This window comes from Melanotaenia boesemani, chromosome 15, assembly GCF_017639745.1.
Source record: "Melanotaenia boesemani isolate fMelBoe1 chromosome 15, fMelBoe1.pri, whole genome shotgun sequence".
Taxonomy (NCBI): Eukaryota; Metazoa; Chordata; class Actinopteri; order Atheriniformes; family Melanotaeniidae; genus Melanotaenia; species Melanotaenia boesemani.
The window spans coordinates 6,465,522-6,489,740 of record NC_055696.1 but is presented as its reverse complement, the minus strand read 5'-3'; the positions used below and the strand labels follow the sequence as shown (position 1 = coordinate 6,489,740).

At 37.3% G+C, this 24,219-nt stretch overlaps 1 protein-coding gene across 2 annotated transcripts; it reads left to right on the top strand.

The window, feature by feature from the left end:
• The first annotated feature begins 1,341 nt into the window (after window positions 1–1,341).
• Window positions 1,342–22,708, top strand: LOC121653847 (oligophrenin-1-like). 2 transcript variants are annotated; one of them, XM_042007548.1, is made up of 24 exons: window positions 1,342–2,016; window positions 3,007–3,102; window positions 3,300–3,361; window positions 5,382–5,453; window positions 6,419–6,520; window positions 6,620–6,730; window positions 6,905–7,009; window positions 7,091–7,220; window positions 7,306–7,406; window positions 7,525–7,616; window positions 8,699–8,777; window positions 10,901–10,934; window positions 11,033–11,095; window positions 11,589–11,663; window positions 12,837–12,921; window positions 14,188–14,246; window positions 15,651–15,756; window positions 15,893–16,052; window positions 16,611–16,758; window positions 17,509–17,814; window positions 19,386–19,530; window positions 20,307–20,357; window positions 21,334–21,382; window positions 21,487–22,708. In XM_042007548.1, exons 1-23 carry the CDS (start codon window positions 1,863–1,865, stop codon window positions 21,380–21,382), a joined length of 2,385 nt encoding a protein of 794 aa, XP_041863482.1. In that variant the 5' UTR covers window positions 1,342–1,862; the 3' UTR covers window positions 21,487–22,708. The 2 variants fall into 2 exon arrangements, with proteins under 2 accessions (XP_041863482.1, XP_041863481.1); XM_042007547.1 differs by having other exon boundaries at window positions 1,343–2,016; window positions 19,383–19,530.
• Window positions 22,709–24,219: the final 1,511 nt, after the last annotated feature.

Below are 24,219 nucleotides of genomic sequence, written 5' to 3'. Positions count from 1 at the left end.
GGGAATGATCAACTCCTCCACTATAGTGTGAGGGGTTTAAACCAGGAAACTGCAAACTACATCAGGTTAGTTGGGCATTAGATGATGAAGCTGCTTCAGTAAAATAACTCTTTTATTTATGACAGTTCAGTAGTTTATTTTTTAAAGTAATCAAAAGGTTTTTCTCTGTGTTTAGGATGTGAGAAATCCCAAACTGGTACAACTTGTTTGGCTAAAAATAAAATGTACTGTGGTCACTCTCCTTTAGCCATCATTGACCATTACCATTACTTGACCATTACCTGGTCAAGGCTAGAACGAGATATGCCTTGTTTGTTTTTTGTTTTGCATGTCGGTTGTTAATTTATCATTGTTTGCCCATTTGCACTAGCACAAATTTGTCCATGTTTTGCTAGCAGTGCAAAAACTATAAGTGTTATTTAGCCTAACTGCACCCCCTCCGGCAAGGCCCGCGCCCCAGTTTGGGAACCACTGATTTATACAAATGAAGCAAAGTGAACAATGACTGAGGTCGAGTGAGCAGTTATATTTATGTAGCATTTCTGGTGTTAGCATACTCAACTGGGAATCAAGCAACCTTAAACAGTATTTCCCCAACACTGCTGGTATATTTTTGGGTTTTTCTGTGATGTATTTACATGATTTTTCCAAACTGTATGTTTAAAAATCTTGTAAGATTGTGGCTGTTGTGCTGTAGAGATTACCAATGTGCAAGCCTTCTAACAAAGGTTATTTAAATTACATCATCATAATCCTGCTGAATGCTGTCACACACCCAGTCATGTGCAGGTAAAACCTGTCACAGTGTGTGTGTGTTCACATGACCTGTTTATCTACCGTCCACTGTGGGCGTGTCTGCCTTGGATTAGTAGCTGTCTTGAATACATTTGTATCATAGTCTTCTTTGAAAATATTTAGACATATTAGCACCTTCAGATACTACTTTGTTTATTCAGGCAGGGTCTGACTTATAACACAACAATATAACAACTAAAGACAAAACTATCTATCTATCTATCTATCTATCTATCTATCTATCTATCTATCTATCTATCTATCTATCTATCTATCTATCTATCTATCTATCTATCTATCTATCTATCTATCTATCTATCTATCTATCTATCTATCTATCTATCTATCTATCTCGTAGCATCCGAAAACAGCATTTACAGCTCGAGGCTCTCAGAAATCCCGCAGCATGTGAAGGCAGCATTTACAGCTCGAGCCTACCAGCCCCTTTAAGAACCTCCTGGGTGTGGAAAATGGGAAGTTTTTTGTGCATCTGTAGCCAATTGGTTTTGTCCCATTTCGCTCTCTGTCAAGTTTTAGCTAAACGTTATGGGTCTTAAATGCGTTAATATATTTCATAGAGTAAATTGTGCTATCTAAATCAGTGTTATCCATTGTAAAAGCTATATGTTAGCATCAAAAGAGTAAAGATTGTTTCAAACGTCGGCGAATGACAGACAAAGGGTTCTTGGAAGTGTGGAATATTTTGGAATGGTACGCGTCCAAGGGGAGATTTAGCCGCTCTTCTCAACACGACACTGTAACAAGGAAAAAGTAGCCAAGAGGATCGCAATACAATTAAACCGAAGCGTAAACAGAGTGCCAGACGAAGCAAAGAGAGAAGTGGAGCTAAACCGAGCATCTTTTTACTGTTTTCATTGGTTTGTACTTCACCAGCGGCTACCGCAGGCTCCACTGGAAACCATGGTTTGTGCTCCTAAGAGCATACTGGAGTTTCGAGTCGCCTCAAAACCGAGCAAAAAATGAGCAGTGTGCGATAAACGAGCGTAGGCAGCGCGTCTACAAAACAAAACCAGAGCTTCTATTCTTGAAAAGCGGGCGTCCAGAAGATGGGGCACCCTCCTCTTGAGTTTAGTGATTGTTATAAGGACAGTCCGGACTTCAGAGAGACTCTCAAGTGTTATGAACTGGAGCTGGACAGGACCAGCAAATTTCTGAAAGACTTGATAAAAGATGGCAACAGTGTAATTACTGCAATCAGAGGTGAGCATGCGTGCATCTTTATTTTTTCTCTCAGTAAAATCTTTTGCACACTGCATTGGTGTGATGAGGGTCCGCATCAGCGGGCCTCTTTGGGCCTGCAGGACCAACGTGGGAGAGGCACATTCAGGGAGGTGCTTAGTGCTCCCTTTGGAGAAGACCAACTCCGCTGTAAAGGACTTAGGTCTTCTGACCTTTTCCATTATTAGGATTAGCATCTTTCCCCGTTTTTCTCTATGCCATGTTGGCAGTAATTTGCCTGCAGCTTGTTGCACCATAGGACCAGTCTAACTGTGGAGCAGAGCCAGTGTCAGCAAACATTACTGTAGATGTCTTACACCCACAAGGAAAATACTGTATGTTTTGTCTGACTCAACCATAAAATCCTGAATGACAGAACAGAAACTGTCATTGTAGGTATTGTCTTAAAGACGGTTTTGCAGAGATAAACTGCACCAAAAGATTCACTAATATTCTATTTATTATCATCATCTCACTCCATGATAATCAACTTTATGCATTAAATACAGTTAAGGAATCATAAGTTTAAAAAAAATAAATAACAAAAAGCTTTCTGGTCACCAATTAATGGAAAAACTGAAAAGATTTAAAAAGAAAAAAAAGAAGAAGAAGAAGAAAAAAAGAGATTTATTATATGGGATACATTGGCCAAGTTCCAGAGCTAAATGCTGTACAGTATTGATTTGACAGTGTCTTTTTTTTCATGATAACAGCCAGACATAGTAGAGATAATATGATTGCATCAATCAACGACTACTTGCTGATGTTCTGCAGAATCCTGCTAAAGACGTCTGTCTTTCTCTACTTAAAAAATGCATTTTTAATGAACCTGCAATGCACTCAATGAAACCTGGATTAAATTGCAGAAAAAAATAAAGAAGTTGTATTATTGTTTATTTGAAATAAAATGGGAAGACCCTTCTGGCGATGCATTTAGTTGTTTGTAACTGGGATAAATCTTGTTTTTAACAGGCTATTCTTTGGCAGTGCAGAAGTTTTCCCAGACTCTCAGTGCATTCCAGTTCGACTTCATCGGCGACTCCCTGACAGATGATGAAATTAATATTAGTAAGACAAGCTGTTTCACACAATTAATATTTACTATTACTTTTATCATGGAGAATTTCTTTTAAGAGATGCCCAACTCTGGCGGTTTCAATGTGTAAGAGAAAAGGACCGTTTAGAAACACATTGAATGCTTTATTATTATTTAGTTCTGTATCTAATATCAAACTTTAGTCTTTTTTGTTTGTTTTCCTCTCCAGCTCAGTCATTCCAGGAGTTTGCTGGTCTGCTGCAGGAAGTTGAGAACGACAGGATGATGCTGGTGGGTTATCAGCTTCCTCCAAGCTGTCTCTGCATCCTATTTGAACTCTCATTAGATAAATGAGACCACTTCATTATATCCTGCTCTAAAGATAACTCTTCTACGATTCGCTTTGTTACAAAAACTAGCAATTTTCAACTTTCATTTATTATAAAGAAATATGCATGATTTAATAGAAAGTGTGTATTATTTTTGGTGTTGAACAAACACCCAGAGAGCTTGACTGAGTAATTGTGTGGCACAGTTAAGAGCAATGTTGGTAATTGGGTATCAGTTCCCCTCTTGGTTTTGTTCTTCCTATTTTTTTTGTTAAAGGTTCCACATTGCTTTTCTCATGATGCATTTTCATGTAGTTTGTATTTGCTGGGCTGCTTTTGTTTAACATGTTTCTATAATTTCCTCTTCCGTGTTCATAACACAAACCAGAGAATCTTGACATTTCACAAATGAACAAACAAAACATGCGTTGTCATAGAAGAAGAAAATCCGGTCAGGCTGGATAGAGATCCAAATTTAAAACTACAGGTCAGGTGGTTTGAGGTGCATCAGAATCAACACCTGAGAGTAGTTTAATTTATTCATAAACTGTTTTCATTATGTTAAAGGGACATTGTGTAATAATTACTGCCATCTAACATTGGAACTGTGTGTTGTATTCTAACTTGCATTCTTCAACTCACTTTCTCAAACACGTATTGCAAACGGTAGCTGCCTTATCTCAAAAAGCCTCGACAACACTGATGAAAGCATGTCACCGGATAGTTAATAAAGTTTTCACTCTGTTACACACAAAGAACTCTCTTCTGAAGTTAAACATTTACTTTATTCACCGCAGCCATATTCACAACATCTTCACCTTCTTCCATTTACTTCACAATATCAGCAACCAGACTTCCACCCTCTTCACAATAACAGTAAACATATATGACCACCATGAAACAAATACAGAAGTATTAACCAGTAACATAGTTAATGTATTTCAAACTTAACACACTCAGATTAAGAATTTACCTCTGGATCATAATTGGTCAGAGGGATAACATCTGGTGGATGGAAATTCACTGTCGGATATGGCTCCTCTGTGTTCAGAAGGAAGAATGGTTCTCACAGGGGGGGCAGATCTGGATGAGGAAACTGGCGTTGAGACAGCACCGGCTTTTTGTCACGGTAAAAGCCAGCTTATAAAGCGTTCCCACCGGCTTTAAGTCTGGCTTTATTGCATTTACCGTGACTATGAAAGTGACTGAAACCACGTAAACATGCACTTCAGTATCAACGAGGCTGGTGTATTGTAGCAGAAACTACTGTTACGCTACCCATGGTAATGAAAAAGGGGGAAAAAAAGGTTAGCTTTAGGCTAATTTAGGCAGTACCGTTGACTTACTTGTTGAGGAGAAAGCTGGCAACTTTAGCATCCTGTTTAAAATATTTCTCTGTCTTGAGCTCCTTCTACCTGGGGAAGGCTAGCCCTATTATATCGTCTGTTCACGCTGCCTTTTAAGTCCCCCTTTTCACCTTTTTGGCAATGGTGAAAACGTCTCCTGTGTTGCTGCTGCATATGCATGGTCCTGCATTTTTGTCAATAACAATTTAACAGGTTTTCCAATTTGCTGGGGTAGTAAGCTCCTCTTGTTTATCTTCCCGTCCCACATCTCTATCACTGTCCTGGCTCGCAGGGAAAATGCATAGTTGGTGCTATTTGTCCCTGCCGGTGACTGTAATTTAAAGATGGCAAACCATCATGGTGCTGCCCGGCTTAACCGTCATATGTATAAACAAATCTAAAATTCTTTGCTTACCAGAATGTGTCAGATCATTAGCGGAAGTCTTAATACACCAACGATAATACATTTATACATGCAGACATCGATATTGGCCAGTAAACAAAAAATGTTACACAATGTCTCTTTAACAGTGACATTTGCAAATACAGCCTGTTTAAACAGTGTTAGGTGGATATGGCAGTGGGCTACAGATCCATTTATTAAGCTCTATTAAGAGTAGTGTTTTTTATTTCAAGGTTCAGAATGCATCTGATCTCCTCATCAAACCTTTGGAGAAGTTCAGAAAGGATCAGATCGGAGTAACAAAAGTGAGTACTGTAACTGATCCCTGAGATCAGCGTTGGCATCACTGGTGAATGAATGTGGATGAATGTTCGGTGATGGTCGAGAGGCCGTAGGCGCCACGTCTCCGTCAGCCTGCCCCAGGGCAGCTGTGGCTACACACATAGCTTAACATCACCAGGTATGAGTGAGGAGTGGATGAATAATGGATACACAATGTAAAGCGCTTTGGGTGCCTTGAAAAGCGCTAAATAAATCTAATCTATTATTATTATTATTTTTAGATCTAGCAGTGATCATTTCTTTGAAGGAAAGTAGTCAGTTCTTGGGCCAGCACTGGCTTCTATTTCTATGCTTCAGTGGTTTCATAATTAGATCTGTGTGTGTGTGTGTGTGTGTGTGTGTTTTTTTTTTTTTTTTTTTTGCATGCTGAGAGAATCTATAGACCCTCCCTGAGCTACTTTCACACCAAACATGAAGTTTTTAAGCTACTTCCTCAAAAGGATTAGTCAGTGTTACCCAGGTTGCATGCATGCTGAATGTGAAATATTCATTTCCTTAAAAAAAAAACCCCCAAAAAAACAGACATATCTGTCCTGTTTCCTTTAGACATAAAAATGACACAGTTACTGCAAACAGTCTGTTTTTCTAAATAGATGTTTTTAACATAATTCCAAGCGCTTGAGAGATTAATTTAGATTATTATGGTTAATACTTGCCTGTCTGGTGATCTTGTTGCAGATGTTTATTGAAAGCTTCATTTAGATGCAGGATTTAATCAATGTTCATTTCATATTTTGCGCTAACTATTTTAACTACTAAAATAGTCTTGATGTGTTTTTGTGTTTGCATTGTGGACGTTTTTAAAGATCTATGCTTTTAAAGTGGAAAAATAGACATTAAAATGTATGAGAAATAAATACTTTGCGAGAATTTAAGAATACTGCTTGATTAAGTCTTACCAAACTCTCCCATCTTCTTCTTCCTGCAGGAAAAGAAAAAGAAGTTTGAGAAAGAGAGTGAAAAATATTACTCCCAGTTAGATAAACATTTGAATCTTTCTGCCAAAAAGAAGGAGAGTCAACTTCAAGAGGTTGGGTGACGTAGAAGTATTTCTTGTATCCTGAAACATAAAGCTGAGCATGACACTGTTTCTGTTTAGTACTTAAGATGTCTGTGATTTTCTCTTCAGGCTGATGACATCCTCGACAAAGAGTGGGCCAATTTCTGTGAATCGTCAGTGGAGTATGTCTACCAGATCCATCAAGTGCAGGACAGGAAGAAGTTTGATGTTGTGGAGCCGGTGAGTGCATCGTGAGGTTTATCTCTTTACTGCCACACACATCTAGCATTGGATTGAGGAAATGCTTTACATGCTAGATAGATATGGAGATATAACAATTCCTAACAATCGCTGTTATGTTTTGACACTTGCAACAGCAGTCTTTGGTATGTAATTATTGGTTTGGTTGGACAGGTGCTGGCATTTCTTCACAGCATTTTAACACTCAACAACCTGACGGTGGAGATGACTCAGGACTTCATGCCTTACAAGCAGGAACTGCAGCTCAGCTTGCAGAATGTAAGTGGAGTTACTGGCAATTAGAGAGATTTAATGGCTTCTAATTGGACATTTTTAAGTGCTTTTTGTTTTTGTCTGCAGACAAGAAACCACTATGAGAGCACTTGCGAGGAGCTGGAGGAGCTGATGAAGAGAATGAAACGCCCATCTCAGATTTCTAAAATGCACAATTTTCTGCCAATGGAAGGTTATCTGTACTGTCAGGAGAAGTGTAAGTGTGATGGACGTCCATGCAATGCTTGTTACTTCTTTCCGAGGCTCATCTTGTTTGTTTTTTCCCATTTTATTTCCACCAGGGGCTTTGGGTGTATCATGGGTCAAATATTATTGCAAATATCACAAGGAGGGGAGAATGCTGATCATGGTGCCCTGTGAACAGAAGCCTGCAATGAAACAGGTGCTTCATTCACAATAAGTGCATTCACTCAGGTTTATTTTCTTAGACCACCTTCATTACGGTTGTTGGCTCCATCAGGCTTTCTAATGACTTTCCAACTTTCTCTCTTTCCGTGCAGGGCCCTACGCAGCTCACTCTGAAATCCTGCATCCGGCGGAAGACGGAGTCCATAGACAAACGCTTTTGCTTTGACGTGGAAACCGTTGAGAGGTTAGCGTAAACAAATCCTGAGAAACCGTGTGATGAGGCAACCCGAAAGCCCTTTGGGATAAACAGGTTCAGGCGGCGAGGGGGAACAGGTGGTTTACAAGGACAGCGTGTGAAGGCTAAATGGACTGTAGCCCAAACAATCCCTGAGCCCTGGGCCTGCTCTGGAAACAGATGGCAAAGTCTGTAGTTTCAGGAGGAAGGAACACAACAAGCTCATATTTATATAAGCAGGCCATTTGGAACAAAATGCATTTTAATAACTAATTAAGCCATAGGCTGCTCTGTCACTTAATGGACATTTTTTTGAAACCCACAGAAATACTTGAGTGTTTTTAAAAGTTTAAAAGCAGCTTAAATTATGCATTAGGAGTTAGACTACATCTGTAAACTGAAAATTAAGTAGTCGGCCATTTGTTAAACTCCAGGTGGCAGTACTGTCTAATGTAAAAGCTAATGCTGTGAGGTCAGGGTGGTTTTTAAGGCAAATGAAAACCTGCTAGAACATACCTGAAATGTTTGAGCTGCTGGCACACACCCCTTTGATTACAGTAAATGAGCTTTGCTTCAGAATGAAAGTGAAAAAGTATCAAATTACTAACACATCTTGTGTTTCAGTAATCTGAAACCAGGGTTCTCTATTTAACTGTGAAAGTTGAACTTTTTCAGGACTTTTTGAGATCAGTGCAGTTGGCAGAAGAAAATGTCATCTTTTTTGCACAGTTGTTTTGGTTAAGAATTGATTTATTAGCCTAAGAGCAGTAAAATCTGGCACTTGATTTAGTTGTTTCTGTAGAAGACTGACTGCAGCAACCAGTTTTCATCATCTCATTTTGCTTGTCTTATTCATCCGGTTTACTACAATCACTGCCACATGGGATGCAAACAAGATCCTTCAAAGACATTTCTTCCTGGGGTCTTTTTGTTATTTTGTCAACCCTGCTTGAAAAATGTGTACGATATGCAACTTTTTTTTTAAAGATGCTCACAGTGGCTGACTGTTGCAACCCAGTAAATCCTTTCAGCTGAATAATTAAATTGCAACCTTTGCCTGTTTTTAATGGCAATTGTTCCTGTTGTCATAGAAACGCACCGGTCACTTTCCAAGCACTTTCGGAAGGCGACAGAAAGTTGTGGATGGAAGCCATGGATGGAAAGGAGCCTGTGAGTTGGCTTTGCTTCTCATTTAGGATTAATCTTCTCTGATTATATAGTTATTGTTAAATCTGTCGCCACAACCTATTTTTTAATTATCTTTTTATTATCTCTCAAATTAGTTGAACCTGTTGACAGAGAAATTTACAGTAGAAAAGAAATAGTATTAGTTAAGCAGTGTTTATTCCTTTGTGCTTTTGTAAAACAACATGCTTGTCTGCTCACATTTACTTCCACTATTACAGATATTTGAGATAACGTATAATTTTTTTTGTCTTATTTAGTTGTTTGTAGCTTTAACGACAGCACCAGGTTGGCTAATAGTCGGCTAAATCCGCATTCTTTGTGCTTTTAAAATCAATATTGAGATGCTAATGGATCCATCCATGTAGACACTGACAACTTGTTGTTCCCAGTCTCTTTGTATTCAGAAGGCTTGAGGCATTGACACATTAAAGTGCTTTACTAGTAAAATAATGCACAAAAAATAAAAACGAGAAATGATTCCCCTTTTAAGGACTATTTTAATTTCAGTTTTCAGTTCTCATCATTATGTGGACAAAACAAATAAAGGATGTAAAAATAAGAAAGGGCACACTTCTCAGTGCCCCCTTCCTGCACAGTTTCCCCAGCAAACTTTTCCACAGTTTGACCCAAAATTCTCCAGCAAAGTTTCTCTGCACTGCAGGCTGAGCTGCTCCCACAGTGACCGTATAGATGTGTCTGCTGCTGTCTTCGGCACGTTCATCTGGTCTTTGCATGTCCGTACCAGTTAAAATTGTAAAAGATGCATCTTTTTAAAAAATATTTTTACTTACAGAGCAATAAGTAAAGATTATTTAATCATATTTTGAATTATTTTAACTATCAGAGCAGAATTATTAGTTTAATTAACCAAGTAGGTTGAGTACAAGTGCTAATACTTTGGTCTTTGTTATAAATCTTTCTGTCTTTGTTTATATATGATAAAAAATGTATAGTAAACATTTAAATTTCATAGTAGCACCTTCTGTTGTAGGAGTTTTTCCAACATTCTGGTGGAATAAACAACTAATCAATTAATTAATCAAGTTAGCTGCAGATTATTCAATAATTAAATCAACTCCTGAGTGCAGCTACAGTAAATGTGCTTTGTCTTTAATTTCTAAGATGTTTTTGTCTATTTAAAAAAAAAAACAAAACACTAAACTTTGGAGCCAAAACAAGTCTGATGTGTGAAAGTTCCCAGGAATGTTTAGGCCAATATTCTCACATCTCAAACCCAGCAAGTCGACAGGGTTGATCTCACATCCCAGAATATCAGTTATTTAATGTCTAAACATTTTAAAAGCATTTGGGAATAAGAGAAAAATGCCTGTATGTACTTCTCCCAAATTGCCAAAGCAAATGGATATTTTGACCATTTTCTTGTTAGCCGCAAATGAAAGTGCTCCAAATGTTGGTGGGAAAAAGTTCTTGCTGCTGGTAATTTATCACCTTGGCATCTCCATAATCATTTTCACGCATATTTTTGGTTTCAGTCCTGAAGCACAGTGCTGGAGTTGCACAGTGAAGATACCTAAACAGAGCACACTTGCGTAACAAAAGCAAAATCAAAGACGAGTTATGGCAGCGATATTTCACAAGTACACATCTGCCATGACAAACACTAAGAGTCCCTGAACAAGACACTACTGTCTCCAGCTGCTCTGTAGCTGGCCCTGACCTCTGACATATGTTAGAGCAGGGAGGAGGGAGCTATTACAGGGAAAGAATCAGACAAAGCTTTGATATAAAACCAACCAAAATGACAGTGACTGACTGGTCTCAGCTTGATTTATCTTGGTCTGAGTTCCTGACAACTGTGCATAAAGCAAGGGAATCAAATTGTTTGAAATTTTCTCCCCTCTCTGATGTCATTCTTAACATATATTGTTTAAATTTACTACAATCGTAACTAATGCTCATAATCTCATTCTGCCCTGATGGTTTTCTGTGTCCATGAAGTTGGTTTCTTTGGCTTGGACATGTTGACTTCATTTTTTCCTTGTTTTACCCGCTTTTATTAGGAAAAAAGACATGAACATCAATCACATTGGTAATTTTTTCCACATGCTCCGCTGCCTTCACTCCTGTTTTGTTTTTCTTTTCAGATTTATCATTCCCCAATTCACAAGCAAGCTGAAAGTAAGTCAGCAATACCCTAAATGTCTGAAGTTGTAATGAAAATGTTTGTTTTCTGTGAAATGGGCTTAATTGTCTTTGGTTGGGGGTTGTATCTACAGTGGAACTGAATGAAACTGGATTCAAGTTTGTGCGGAAGTGCATCAACTACGTTGAAATAAAAGGTAAATGGCGCCGTTTAACGTTTCTGTGCCAACTGTTTTTTTTCTGTTTCTGTTCTCACTTACCTTTTGGGGGCGTTGTTGAGTCATATGCTGACACCACTCGCTGGCAGTTCTCAGGGAGAGTTTTTTTGTCATGACATTAATAGTCTGATTTACAATCTATTTCAGATTGTAAAGCATTTTCATCATCAGTTCTCTTTCTTTACTTTTTTAATGAGGCAAGCTAAAACTTATTCTAACCTACCAACACAGGCACATTAAATATGAACGATTAGATTTCTGTGGTTACATTTTGTTGTCCAGCAGCACAGTTTGTTTTTGATGATGGAAATGAATACTCCGTCCATCAGGACGTAACTGAGCTGTTAAATGAAGGAAAGAACATCTTTTTTCGGTCTTAGAAACAGCATGTGGTACTTTTCCACTCTATAGTAATTTTCCAGATTATATTCCCCTTTTCTTTGCCTTTTACCTTCCCTTCTGCTCTTTCCAGGAGCCACACAGGAAGGAGTTTACAGAACAGTTGGCAGCAACATCCAAGTGCAGAAGCTTTTAAATGCCTTCTTTGGTAAGGATGTGAGTCTGTGAATATGTGCTCCATCACTCCATTTTCCACACTTAGACATATTAATCGACTGTGGAGCATAACAGGATCTGCAAATTTCTGTTGAGTTTTAAGATGTATATTAGCAGAGAGGTGAACCAGGACTGACAGTTAATCAAACCACAACGGTGATTCTCCTTTAGCCACACTAGATCATCATAGAGATGTCCACCCTGTTGATATGCAACAATAAAATAATAAAATAATTGATATGATTGGTATTGAATAAATGTTAGTCAGCTATAACTGATGGTAAATTGAAACTGCTAACTGCTCATAGCCTGATATCATTTTCATAGATGATGTATATGCAGTTAACATCAAATGGGTTTTATTTGCTTTTTAGTTTTTTACTCAGTGCAAGTGCAAACACCAGTAAACATGGGTGATGAAACCAAACATCCCACCATGGACCACTCCAACTCTTAGGTGCTAAAGTATAATATTATGAACAACATTCAGTGAAAGGAATGAGAGTTATAAATCACCTTATAGAACTTGGACAACACTAAGGGAGTGCTAAAAAGTAAAATAAACATATTAACTTACTCATTTCCACAATTAATGATTTTCTGCAAGCATCAACAACAGTGTTGCTTGTTCCTGTATTAATTCTTTATATTCTTCAGATGTCTCCATCATCTGCAGTAAGTGGCAGGTGCTCTACATGTTTTGAGCAGAAGACTCGTCTAATCATGCATCATATGCCCTTGAGGGTTTACAGAGGCTATATAAGTATGGATTAACAAAGATGGCGACTGTCATGGCACCCATTATCTGAATTTGGATGTTTAGGTTTTGATGGATTTAGGTAACGTTAAACAAGATAACATTTTAATAAGAGTAGTGATTTTATAAGAGATAAGAGTAAGTAAGATGCTTAGACTGTGATAAGAGTTCAGTTGTTGTAGACAAACTTTCAGACACAAACACCCATCCCAGCGTGTACATAAGATTTTAACTTTGAGCCATCACTGCCCTTTTTTTAAATAAATAATTTTTTTTGCTCGTCTTTTGTAAGAAATTTGTAAAAACATAAGAGCATTTTTATTTATTCGATTTTAAGGTATGTAACACGGCTAGCACATGTCATGAGTTCTTTGATGGTTCTTAATGCTTCTCTTTTCTTTTTCATAGACCCTGCAAATCCAGGAGATGTGGATCTCCACAGCAGCGACTGGGATGTTAAAACCATCACAAGTGCACTGAAATTTTATCTGAGGTTTGTTTGAGTGTGAATGCGCCTGAATGAGTTTGTGTCTAACATACACTTATAATGATTAATTATGAAGTATGTTTTAGTCAATTTTGAGTCTGTTTCATTTGAAATTTTGCCCTGATTGCCAAGGATTTTCCAAGTATCTTCCTAACTGTCAAACATTAGAAAGAATCTACGGTAATAACACTTAAAACAACCCTAATTACGAAAAAGTTGGGATGCTGTGTAAAATGTATATAATAACAGAAAACAATGCTTAAAAAATCTCAAAAACCCATACCTGATTCTGATTCTGAAACATGTTTATCATTTACTGAAAATATCAGCTCACTTCAAATTTGAAGGCAGCAACAAATCTAAAAAAGTTGGAAGAGGGGCAACAAAATGCTGGAAAGGTAATTGGCTCAGATAACAAACACTGGAGGAGCATTTAAAGATGAATAGAGGATCATCAGGAAAGTTAAAAGTTAAAACTTGATGCTTGTGATCTTTGGGCCTTCACGTGGAAGTGTATGGACACAGTTCATCATGCAATCTACAAATCTGGCTAAAGCTCTGTCATGTAGAGAAGAAGCCTTTTGTGAACCCGGTCATTTAAAATGCTCTGAGGCAAAGTGGGAAAACTTCTGTGGTAAAATGAATTAAAATCATGGAATTGTAATTCTCTGTGGAAACAATGGCTGTCGTGTCCTTTGGACTTAAGAGAAGCGGGATTGTTCAGCTTGTTATTGGTGGACAGATCAAGCCTGCATCTCTGACTGTGGGGTTGCATTAGTGCCTACGGCTGGTGCAGCTTACAGATCTGCGACAGCTCCATCATTCTGCTCCCATCCAGGCATGTTTTTCAGGAAAGGCCTTGGATATTTTAACAAGACGATGCTTAACCACATACTGCATCAATTACAACAGCATGGCTTCCCAGGAAAACTCCAGGTGCTGAACTGGCCTCCCTGCAGTCCAAACCTTTCACTAATAGAAAACATTTGGTGCATGATGAAACAAAAAATTCAGCAATGAAGTTCCAGGACTACTAATCAGCTGGAATCCTGCATCAGACAAAAATGGGACAACATTCATCTCCTAAAACTCCAACAACTAGTCACCTCACTTCCCAAATATTTACGAACAATTGTTAAAAGAAAAGGGGATGCTACACAATAATAAACATCACCCTGTTCCAGCGTTTTTTAGATGTTGCTGCCTTTAAATGTGTTACATGTGTCAGATGGTATGAATTATTTTCTCTTCTGTCCATTTATTTGTTCACAGGAGTCTGTCTGAACCTATAATGACATACAATCTGCATGGAGACCTCATGTGTGCTGCAAGTAAGACATGTTTATGTTTAAATATGGTACATAGGTAGAATCCAATGGATGCAATTGCTTCTCTCTTGATAGAAAAAGAAAGCTTAGAGGTTGAGGTTAATGAAAAGTTAAAAACTTGAAATAGATTTATTAACTTTTTCTAACAGTTAATGTACTGCAGTGTAGATTTAGAGGGTGGGTTCTGTGTTAGTCTGGGAGCTAAAGGAAATCTGAACCTTGCTTATTTATGTCTTTCACACTGTATTATTGTAAAACTGAGAAGGCAGTTAGTTTTAATAGCTTCAGCCTCATTCTGTTGGCTTGTTGCATTGAGGCAGCTGGGAATGCCATTCATTAGTTGAATGAGGACCTCCTCATTAAATTAAACGCTCAGACTTGTAAGACTTTTATTTTTTTTTATATATACAGCGGGCCATTATGCCCCACTTCATATTATTAAATAAAAAATATAAAAGTTTAATTCATATTGGGCTCAACACATTTTCAGCTACATTTTAGGATATAATAAGATTATGTAAATGATTGTAAGATGTGAAAAGTAGGAGTTACTAATTTGTTCGTGTTATTAGTAATTTTTGTAAAGCAGGTCTTTCAGTCCTGGGGTGATGTTGTGGTTAGTCTTGTCACCCTGCTACTAGAAGGTTCCTGCTCTGACCTTTCTGTGTGGAGTTTGCATGTTTTTCCTACGCATTCGTAGGTTCTCTCTGGTTACGCCTCCTTCTTCCCATATTCTAAAAACATGCATGTAAAATTAATTGCCGTTTTATAAATTGATCTGAGGAGTAAGCATGTATTTTTTTGTCATGGACCGGTGACCTGCACAGGGTGTACCCCATTTTTTGCTTAATGGCAGCTGGGATAGGCTGCAGCCCCACATGACCATGAATAAGATCAATTAAATATTAAAAAAAATTGTGCTGGGCAATGATTAAAATTTTTAATCGCGATTAATCGCATGACATGTTGCGATTAATTGCATTGTTATGCGCAAAATGTCTCTTTCCTTTAAAAGAAGGCCTACAGCTATATAAAGAAAATGCAGCAAATTTTGGTTTACAAACACTACATCAGGGCTCTCCAACCTTTCTTCATATATATTTATAAAATGTTCAGGATTTACTAACTAAAAGATAAATAATCAGCAGGATGAATTTAAAGCTGTGAAGCTGCTTCCTTCTAAACACAGAAGGAACAATATGTGATGAATATCAGCATCAGGTGAACAGACAGAAAGCAGGATTAGAATCTCACAGCTTCTAGATGGTGAGGAGAGAGAAATATTCACAATATGCACAATAACTTCCATCCACAACTGCAGGGGGGGAAAACTGTGTGTGTTTTTTTTTTTACAAGCTCTAAACATGTTTTTGAGTGAAATAACTTTAAGTTATCTTTGTGTCACAGAGGCAGAGAGCCTGGACTCACGACTAAGTGAAATCCATTCAATTATTTACCAACTACCAGAGAAAAACCGGGAAATGTTGGAGTTGCTTATCACACACTTGGTTAAGTGAGTACTTGACATGTCTTTTTACTGCTTTCAATAAAACTTTTTTTTCTGCTTCTGTAATTAGCTCACATAGCTCAGTGTCCCTTCCTGTGATAAATTACATTTTTATTTAAACCAACCTTGCATCTGTTGACAGTGTGTGCAGCCACAGTGATGAAAACCGGATGACTCCTTCAAACATGGCTGTAATCTTTGGACCCACGCTCATGAGAGCGAAGGAGGAGACGGTGGCGGCCATGCTTGATATCAAGTTCCAAAACATTGTGGTTGAGATTCTGATTGAGGACTACAAAAAGGTACATCTGAAGCCAAAATATTTTGTCCATCTCACAGGAACTTTCATTTATTTTTTTCTTATCACTTGCATATCTCTTGTGTGGAAAATTCTTTGTTACATTACAGCTGCATTACAGTAATTACTATAGTTTTTAGCTTAAATGCTGAACCTGGCTGTAATTAAAGTTAATGAAGTCCAAATACTACCAGCTATGTTTTGGCAAGATCTGTAGTGCTGGACAAAACATAGTCTTGTTCTAACACCAGAAAACAGTGAGCTGACATTATTACTCTTGGCATTTTTAAAATGGTTCATCAAGATGAAACTCTTGCACTGGGCCAGGTTACTGGCTGCAGCTTAATGCTTCTTAGTGGGATTATTGAGCAGCTGAGGACTTTGTCAGTGTCCTAGTTCTTTGTAACTACTTCAGTATATTTGTTTGTATGTTGTTCTCCCAGACAGGAATAACTTTACTTCTTCACTAGAGCTAAATGGCTACACGCAGCTGACAATGCAGCTCCTAAACCAAACAGTTATTTAACCTTTTATTTTTTTTTTTTTTTTTTTATGATTGCAGATATTCAGTTGCATGCCAGAGGATAGCGCTGCCCCACCTGTCCCTCCGCCGCGGATCGCCCCGAGGAAGCGACAGCCCATCACAATCTCCAAACGGCCTGCCCGTGTTCATCAAGCTCTTAGTCACGACCACTTCCAGCACACAGAGAGTAATTATTAGCCCCTGTCGACCTGATTGTTGCCATCATCCTCATCATCACCCCCCTCTGTTTGTGCTGAGCATACAGTAGATTTTTTTGAATGTTTTTCTTTTTTCCCTTTTCAAATTGTTGTTTTTTATAAAGACTTGCACCACAGCGTACCTGCAGGGTCATTTTTTGACATTTTCTAAATGGGATTTATTGAAGTGTGTGTGTTCATCCTAGTAATTATCAGATATTACTAAACATGCAAACTGTTTGTCAAATATTTTTTTTTTATGTGTTCTTCTTTTAATGTTGGTAGAAAATAATTTGATTCTTTTGGGAAGCTTATTTCAAGTAAAATAAATGCATTTACTCTACATTTTTTATCTCACGTTAGTTGTTTTTTTCACTTTGTCAGGATAAATCATGCAATTTTCTGTCTGTAAACACCTTCAAGTGGGTGTGACTCCATCTTATAGACTGTAGAAAAGAAATTTGACGCACAGTTAGCTCATTCCCTTTTTACTGGGATATTTACATCTCTTAACTCACTACTGACTGCTAGTACAGAGCTTAAAGCATGTATTAAGTTAATGAAAAAAGTAATTTCACTGTAGTGAAGTGCTGCACCAATGTCTGTATTACCATTTTAGCTTAAATTGAAATCTCATCTTTGGGATTGACATTTTTCTTGTGGCTTGTGCGCTGAAGTTTGCATCAGATGAAGATCACAATTGAAAACATTTTATGTGCTTTTTATTTTTTCTGTAACAGATGGTCAGAATGACGCCTCCATCATGGACGGGGATGGCTCTGCAAACCCTGTTCCCCTAAAGCGGACCAAACCTGTAAGCTGTGCTCCACTTCCAAGAGAACTTTTACTGAGACAAGGATTAATCCCCAAATCAGCTAATCGTCTGGACCGGCAGACAGAATTCGATGCTATGAAGACATGTGATACAAGGCAAAAGCCAGATCCTTCCTCACCAGCAAATGGAGAGTCTGGGGTCTATGTGAGCAGGGTACCATCGTTTCAGACCAGAAAACCATCTCTAAAGGGTGCATCAGCCAACCGAGAAGGTATGCAAAACCCTCCGTTTTAATCCCACTGAAAATGATTAACTTGTTTCTATTTTTTTATATTAAATTTGTGGATTAAAAAAAGCTTTATGTACAGTGAAAGAAAAAAACAAGGTTTTGATTTGAGTTTGAGAAAAGAGGAAAAACTAATATTCTTGGCGTATTTGCCCGTAAGAGATACACGGTCAGCTTTAACAGTGACTTTTTATTGTGCTCTCTGATATACTTGTTTTATAAATTTACCTCAGATGATTAGTCATTGTTAACTGACTGTAGTACATATAATATTACACAAGCTTTATATTCTACTTTATTCATTCAAAGGAACAATGCAATGAACATTTAAAGGATAAATTTATCCTTTTTTTAACTTGTATTTATTTATTTTTCGCATTGCATCCTGGGATTAAAATAGACTTGGACTACAGCTGCAAGTCTTGTAGGGTATTTCTCTTTTAAGTGTGGCTCTTCTACCTTCTGGAATTTTCTTTTCTTCAAGATTAAACTGATCTAGCTCATTTTAGCTGGATCAGTTCTGCTGGTTTACAGAAATCATATCACAGATTTTAATTCAGACTGAGGTTTGTGTGCTAATTCTGACCAGTTTCCCAGCCCAACGATATTAATAATCATCCCCACAGCATGATGCTGTCCCCTCCGTGCTTCACTGTGCAAGTGATCAGGGGTTTGATTTGAGCCACATGTTTTTCCTTGATGACTAAAAAGAAAGTGTTTACTCTCTGCTGATTATAGCGCCTCTGGGTAGTTTGGGGTAGTTAAACTAATTTTCTAAATTAGTTTTTTCTTTTAACAGTGTTTGTTTTCCTTAATAACCTAAATTGTTCCTGTAAACAGACATTCCAGTCCCTGCATAGGAGCTTTATTTGTGAACAAGCTCTTCTTTACTTGATTAATGCCCTGGTGTGAGTTTACAGGTTTGTCATAGTGCTATGATGCTTCCATTTTGTAATAAGTGTAATAATACTGGTCTGTGGGATATTCAGTTTATTTATTTATTTTGATAACCCAGTCCAACCAATTTGGAGCTCTTTTGAACTTGGAGGGTTCGTGGTCTTTGTGTTGCCTGTTTGCTTGCTTAGTGGTGCTGCCGAGTACTGCAATTTTGTATTTTTATCAGGATCACACAAAGTGGGCTTAACTGAGGTGATTATGAGTTTTCCTTCTTGGTTTCCCTTCTTTTATTTTGATGGTAGGAAAAAAACTAGAATTTGACCCACTTGCTCACTCCATCCAGCTCATTAATTTTTAATTGCACCACTTGCCCTGCATGCCCCTAGTTACATAAAATGGACAGGAAACAACAGGCTGAAACAACACCAAAGCAGCCCAGTGTGCTAGCTACTCTGTCATCGCTTTTATCTCTGCACGGCCTTTCATAATTATGACAGCAGTGACCATAAACTGTTAGAGTCTAGCCACCAAAATATTATGTGGACTGTCAGTTATAACTTGATGTAAATGTAAAAGTTTTCAGCTTGCTTTTATACAGATTTCCTGCACATTTCTCGTGTCTTATATAAAGCTGTTGTATTGTTTTTGTCTCTTAGGAGATTCTGATGGTCTGACCAGAACAAGGTCTACAGAAAAAAATGTCATTTGTAGACCCCCCGTCAGGCCTCCTGAACCCCCCTCCAGATGCCCCACTCCACAAAAGCTCCTAAGTGCAGCCAGCAGCGAGTCCACTGCTACATCTTAGTAAGTGCTTCTACAAATGTCTCCTGCCTGGTGCTCTTGGGTATGTAAATACAGAGTTGAGAGGAAAAATTCAATATACATGCAGTTGCATGTAAATTGAATTTACAAGTTTGTAATTAAAACCAACAAAAACACAGATTAAATTATCATTAAATCAGTGCAAACCTGTGAATTTATGCTTTTTAGAGAATAACTCAACCAGAAGTAGCTTTGTTTATCAAAGCCATCAAATGCATGACATGAAGATGAGAGAAAAGCTGGCAGTGGTACTAATAGGAAAGCCACACTTTAATAGAAATTTAACCATAGATGCAATTTACATTCCTAACATCACAGGAGATGTTTTTCTTTCTATCTTAAATCTCAAGCTGATGATGTGGCCATTCTTTTGTGCTGATGCCAATATCACTACAACAATGGTAATCTGTATTTTTATGAGCAGAAATAAAACCCGGTGTGTACTACCTGTCCAGCACAAACAGTTGTGGAGAATCATGGAACATTTTGAGGCCTAAAGAGTGGAATGGATGTTTGTTTATGTCTTATTTGTGCTGCTTATTTGTGTTGCAGGTTGTTGTTTGTGAGCTTGTTAGTTAACATTCTACAGATAAGAAGACCCCAGTTGGGGTTTTCTTGATTTTTAAAATGCTTTTGAGCATGAAAGAAATGCTGACAGCTGCATGACAAAAGCTGCTAGCAGGTTCCTTTCAAATGTATCTGCAGTCTCTGTGAACCAAATGTGCAAAAGCAACATGTCACGTATCTTTGCTTTGCAGTGTTGCATCGAAAACCAAGTTTTTTGAGAATGCCTCCAGGCAAGTTGGCAGGTATGCTCAACCTTTTCTTTACCTGTGCTTCATTTGTGTTTCTGAGTTTGTTTAATAGTTTGTTTTGTTTTACATTACAGTGAAAGTTGTCTTACATTAGAGAGTGAAAATGATAAGAAAACCTATTGAATGCACCAGCAGGAATATTTGCATGTTAGTTTCAGTCAGATTTGTAGTGATGTTGTTTTTAGAGCCCACTGCCTTGCATGTTTGTATGTTATCTTACACACCTGATTCAAATTAAACGGACCTCATCAGCAGCTTGTTTATAACCCACTATTTTGAGCCAGGTGAGTGTAAACAGGAAAACATCTAAAACCAGCAGGGCATTGGCCCTTGATAGCCAAATTTGTACAACTCTGATTTGAAGGAACTAACAAATAAATGTAACTAACTAATCTAACTGAATAAATATAAACTCCTGCAGATTTGTAAACTAATAAAGAAAAGTAAACTCCACAGCTTTGCAATGCTTGGGGGCTGTTTATTAAGACAATGAAGCCATCTTTGTCTTTGGACACATCTGCACTTTGATTGCATGGATGAGCCCAGTTAAGGCTCTTACTGGATGCCTGTACAGACACTGCACAGTGTGGGAGTTTTATCTAGAATGGCTTATCTCCTTAATTTTTTTGGTTTTTTTAATGATCATTTTTTTATGCCTAGGTGGGACGTTTTAGGCTCACCCCCATTTCCTCCTCTAGCCCCAACCTCTATTTTGCAGACATATGTGTAAAGTGGTTATTTGATGATTTTTATGCAGAGGTAGAGATTAAAGAGTAGTTAGCATCTATATCTTCAACCAAGATGACCACTAATTGTTGATCTTTAAAAGAAAATGGGACACCCTACCTTTAAAGTACAACAGCTTTCAGTAATTACTTTTTACCTACATAAAAAGTGCTATTTATTGAATAGGTTCAGATCTAATTATCAAAGTTTCAGCAGTATTTGTAATTTTTTTTTCTTATTTCAGTCCACCGCCTTCTTCGCCACCATCAGTATTGACAAATATAAAAAAATAGGTGAGTTTTACTTAAAATATTTCAGGTTTAATAGTGTATTTCATGATCAGTTTTCACAAATTGTTCTGGTATATTCAACTTGAGACACTGTTTTGTTTTCACAGAATTAAGTTTAAGGAGAATCACCTTAGACGTGCACACGAAGCTGAAGGGAGTCACCACTCATATATCGAAGAAATGGCTCTCAGTGGAACTGAATGGAGTTCAGTTCTGGGCAAAAGTAAGAATGGTGTCACACAGCAACGCCGTAAAAAACTGTGGCTTTGTTTTTAATAGTTATTCCAAAGTTAAACAGGAGAAAAGGACCTTCTTTTTTCTTGTTCCACACATGTTAAATTATGTTGCCATAATTCATCATTTTACTGAGTTTTTAATTTCTTTTGGACAATTTTGTTTGTGGAAATTAACAACTGTACTGGTCGTGACTTGTAACACTTAATTTCAGCAGAGTGAAATCCCAAAGTAGATTAACTCATTTAAAGCTAATCTAATCAGTTTGGGTATTTGAAAATATGAAGCGTTATTCTACATGGTAACTACATGAAGGATTTAAATAAATTATGTTTTACAGCTGAGCACAAAAACTGCTGTGCCAGTGTGTCTACTTACATACCAACTCCTAGAGATTATCTTTCAGTATTAAAACAAATAGTGTGGAAAAGAATATTAGGAAGAATATTTTTAGTAACAAAAAAGGACAAAATCAATGGATAAGCTATGATGGCTGGTCTTAAGGTTTTACTCATGCCTGCCATGTCTATAGGGACACAGTAACTTGTTATTCAACACTTCTTTTTTTATTGGAAATACAGAAAGTGTATATTGAATTCGTACAGAATGTAATGCTAGTATTAGTTTTAAACGGATTCCCTTTTGTGCATTCTCTCATTTCTTACCTTATCTAGGAATGTCAGGTTATTGAGGAAAGTCCTCAAATATTTTTTTTGTTTTCTTTAAATGAATGGTTGAAAAAAGAAAAGCAGGTCAACAGTTTGTGAAAATAACACTCCAGGGTTTGTTTTTATTGTTGTTCTTAATGTGGTTATGTGTTAATTTTACATGTGGTTATTTTCTGTCAACCCAACTTGAAAATGATGTTTTTTGTCTATTTTTCAAAATGGAAAATAAACGCAAAGAGTTTATAAAATGATCATTTATTTTAAGAGCTTTTAATTGTGCACTTCTATGTTCCTGAAGGTTTTTGTTTCTTTTTTCTTGTCGTAAAACCTGTAAACTGTATTAGATTTTCTTTCTTTTTATGTTGGAAGGGATCTTTTTGGACAGATTGCAGTACACATTGTAGTTTATTAAACACATTGGGTCTGTAATATAATATGGTGTCCGACTCGTCCATCTTGTCGCCTCCAAATGCAAGTCAGCTTCTGAAATTTGTTTTTTTCCGTGAAAATTGCTGCTGTTATAAAGCAACAGATACAGTTGCAAGATAAAATATTTCAACGATGTGTCACTTTTGTACCCCTAAAATTGAGAGAAATGTAGAAAAGAGAAGTGGCTCAAAAAGAATATGTTTCTGGTTTCTGGATGTTATGTGATACTGACATTCATGACTAGTATTTGAGAAAGGAATTGAAAATAAATATGATTGTCAGGGAAGTATTGTTTTTATTTAAGTCAAAAACTGGAATGCAAAACAGTCTCATGTACACATAATTGTTTCTCTACTCTTGTGGTGACCCACACTGGGGAAATGTCTAATTCCACCCAACCCTGATTTTAATCATATTGCATCTAAAAACAATTTCTGACTCTGAAAAAACCTTTCCTGAAAGTTTCCACAAATTCAAAGTCAGCAGCCACTTTGGGTCCCCAAGCCCTCCCCAAAATCCCTTCAATTGTCAAGATATCTTGATTTAAAAATAAAATGACAAATTATCATTGAACAACATAACTAAAATGACAAAAACCTCAATTATATATTATTTGTTTTATGGTCTAATTACATTCTGCTTGGGTGCCCACAAATGCTTGATCTGGTAGGGTTAACGTCTGGTTTCTGATAATCATATAAAAAAAAAGCAAGACCACAAACAAAATGAAAGGCAAAACAAACAAGCTCTGACAAAGAACAGTGCTCTTTCTGCAGAATACTCAGCTCATGCACACCATTATGTTGGCAAATCTAAGTTTCCACAATACTGAGTCCCACAAATTTATCAGAAACCACAAGCAGGATGAACTTCTGGTTTTTTGGACTCCACAAATACAGAAAAACAAGACCATGCAAGCACAAAATGAAAAGATTGTGACTGTTCTGTGTCATGCTAATTTATAGCTACAGAAAAGGACCATGCTAGCAGTTCTGTGAAGCTATGAAAAGGTGCAGGGTATTTACTGCAGAATGCTAAATCCAACATGCTAACATGCACACAATTATGTTGACAAACTAAAGTGGAAATATGCTTGTAAAAGAAAAAGGTTTCATGGATGCTGGTGGTTTAACAAAAAAATTCAGTATTAGCAGGGTATGGCTGCTATCTGGTAAAGATCAAATTTGCTAACATGAAATGACTGAAAATGGAAAAAAAAATTCTTGGAGCCAAATTTTAAAGTGCTTATTGTTTCCCTTTGACGACTGCTGATAGGACTGCCTGACTGTTACCATGACTCTTGTTTAACCTCATCAAGCCCTCAAGCAGCAAGTCTAGTAATTTTGCTTAAAGAAGTCTTATAGTTCATAGCAATTGTACAGGTAGTGTTTATCTGCATTAAAAATCTGTTTGCAGTTGGACAACACATTTATTTTAACATTAACTTCTCTCACATACCATCTTCTTCTGCTAAAACCAGCCTGTTCTGAACCGAGTGAAGGGTTGGCC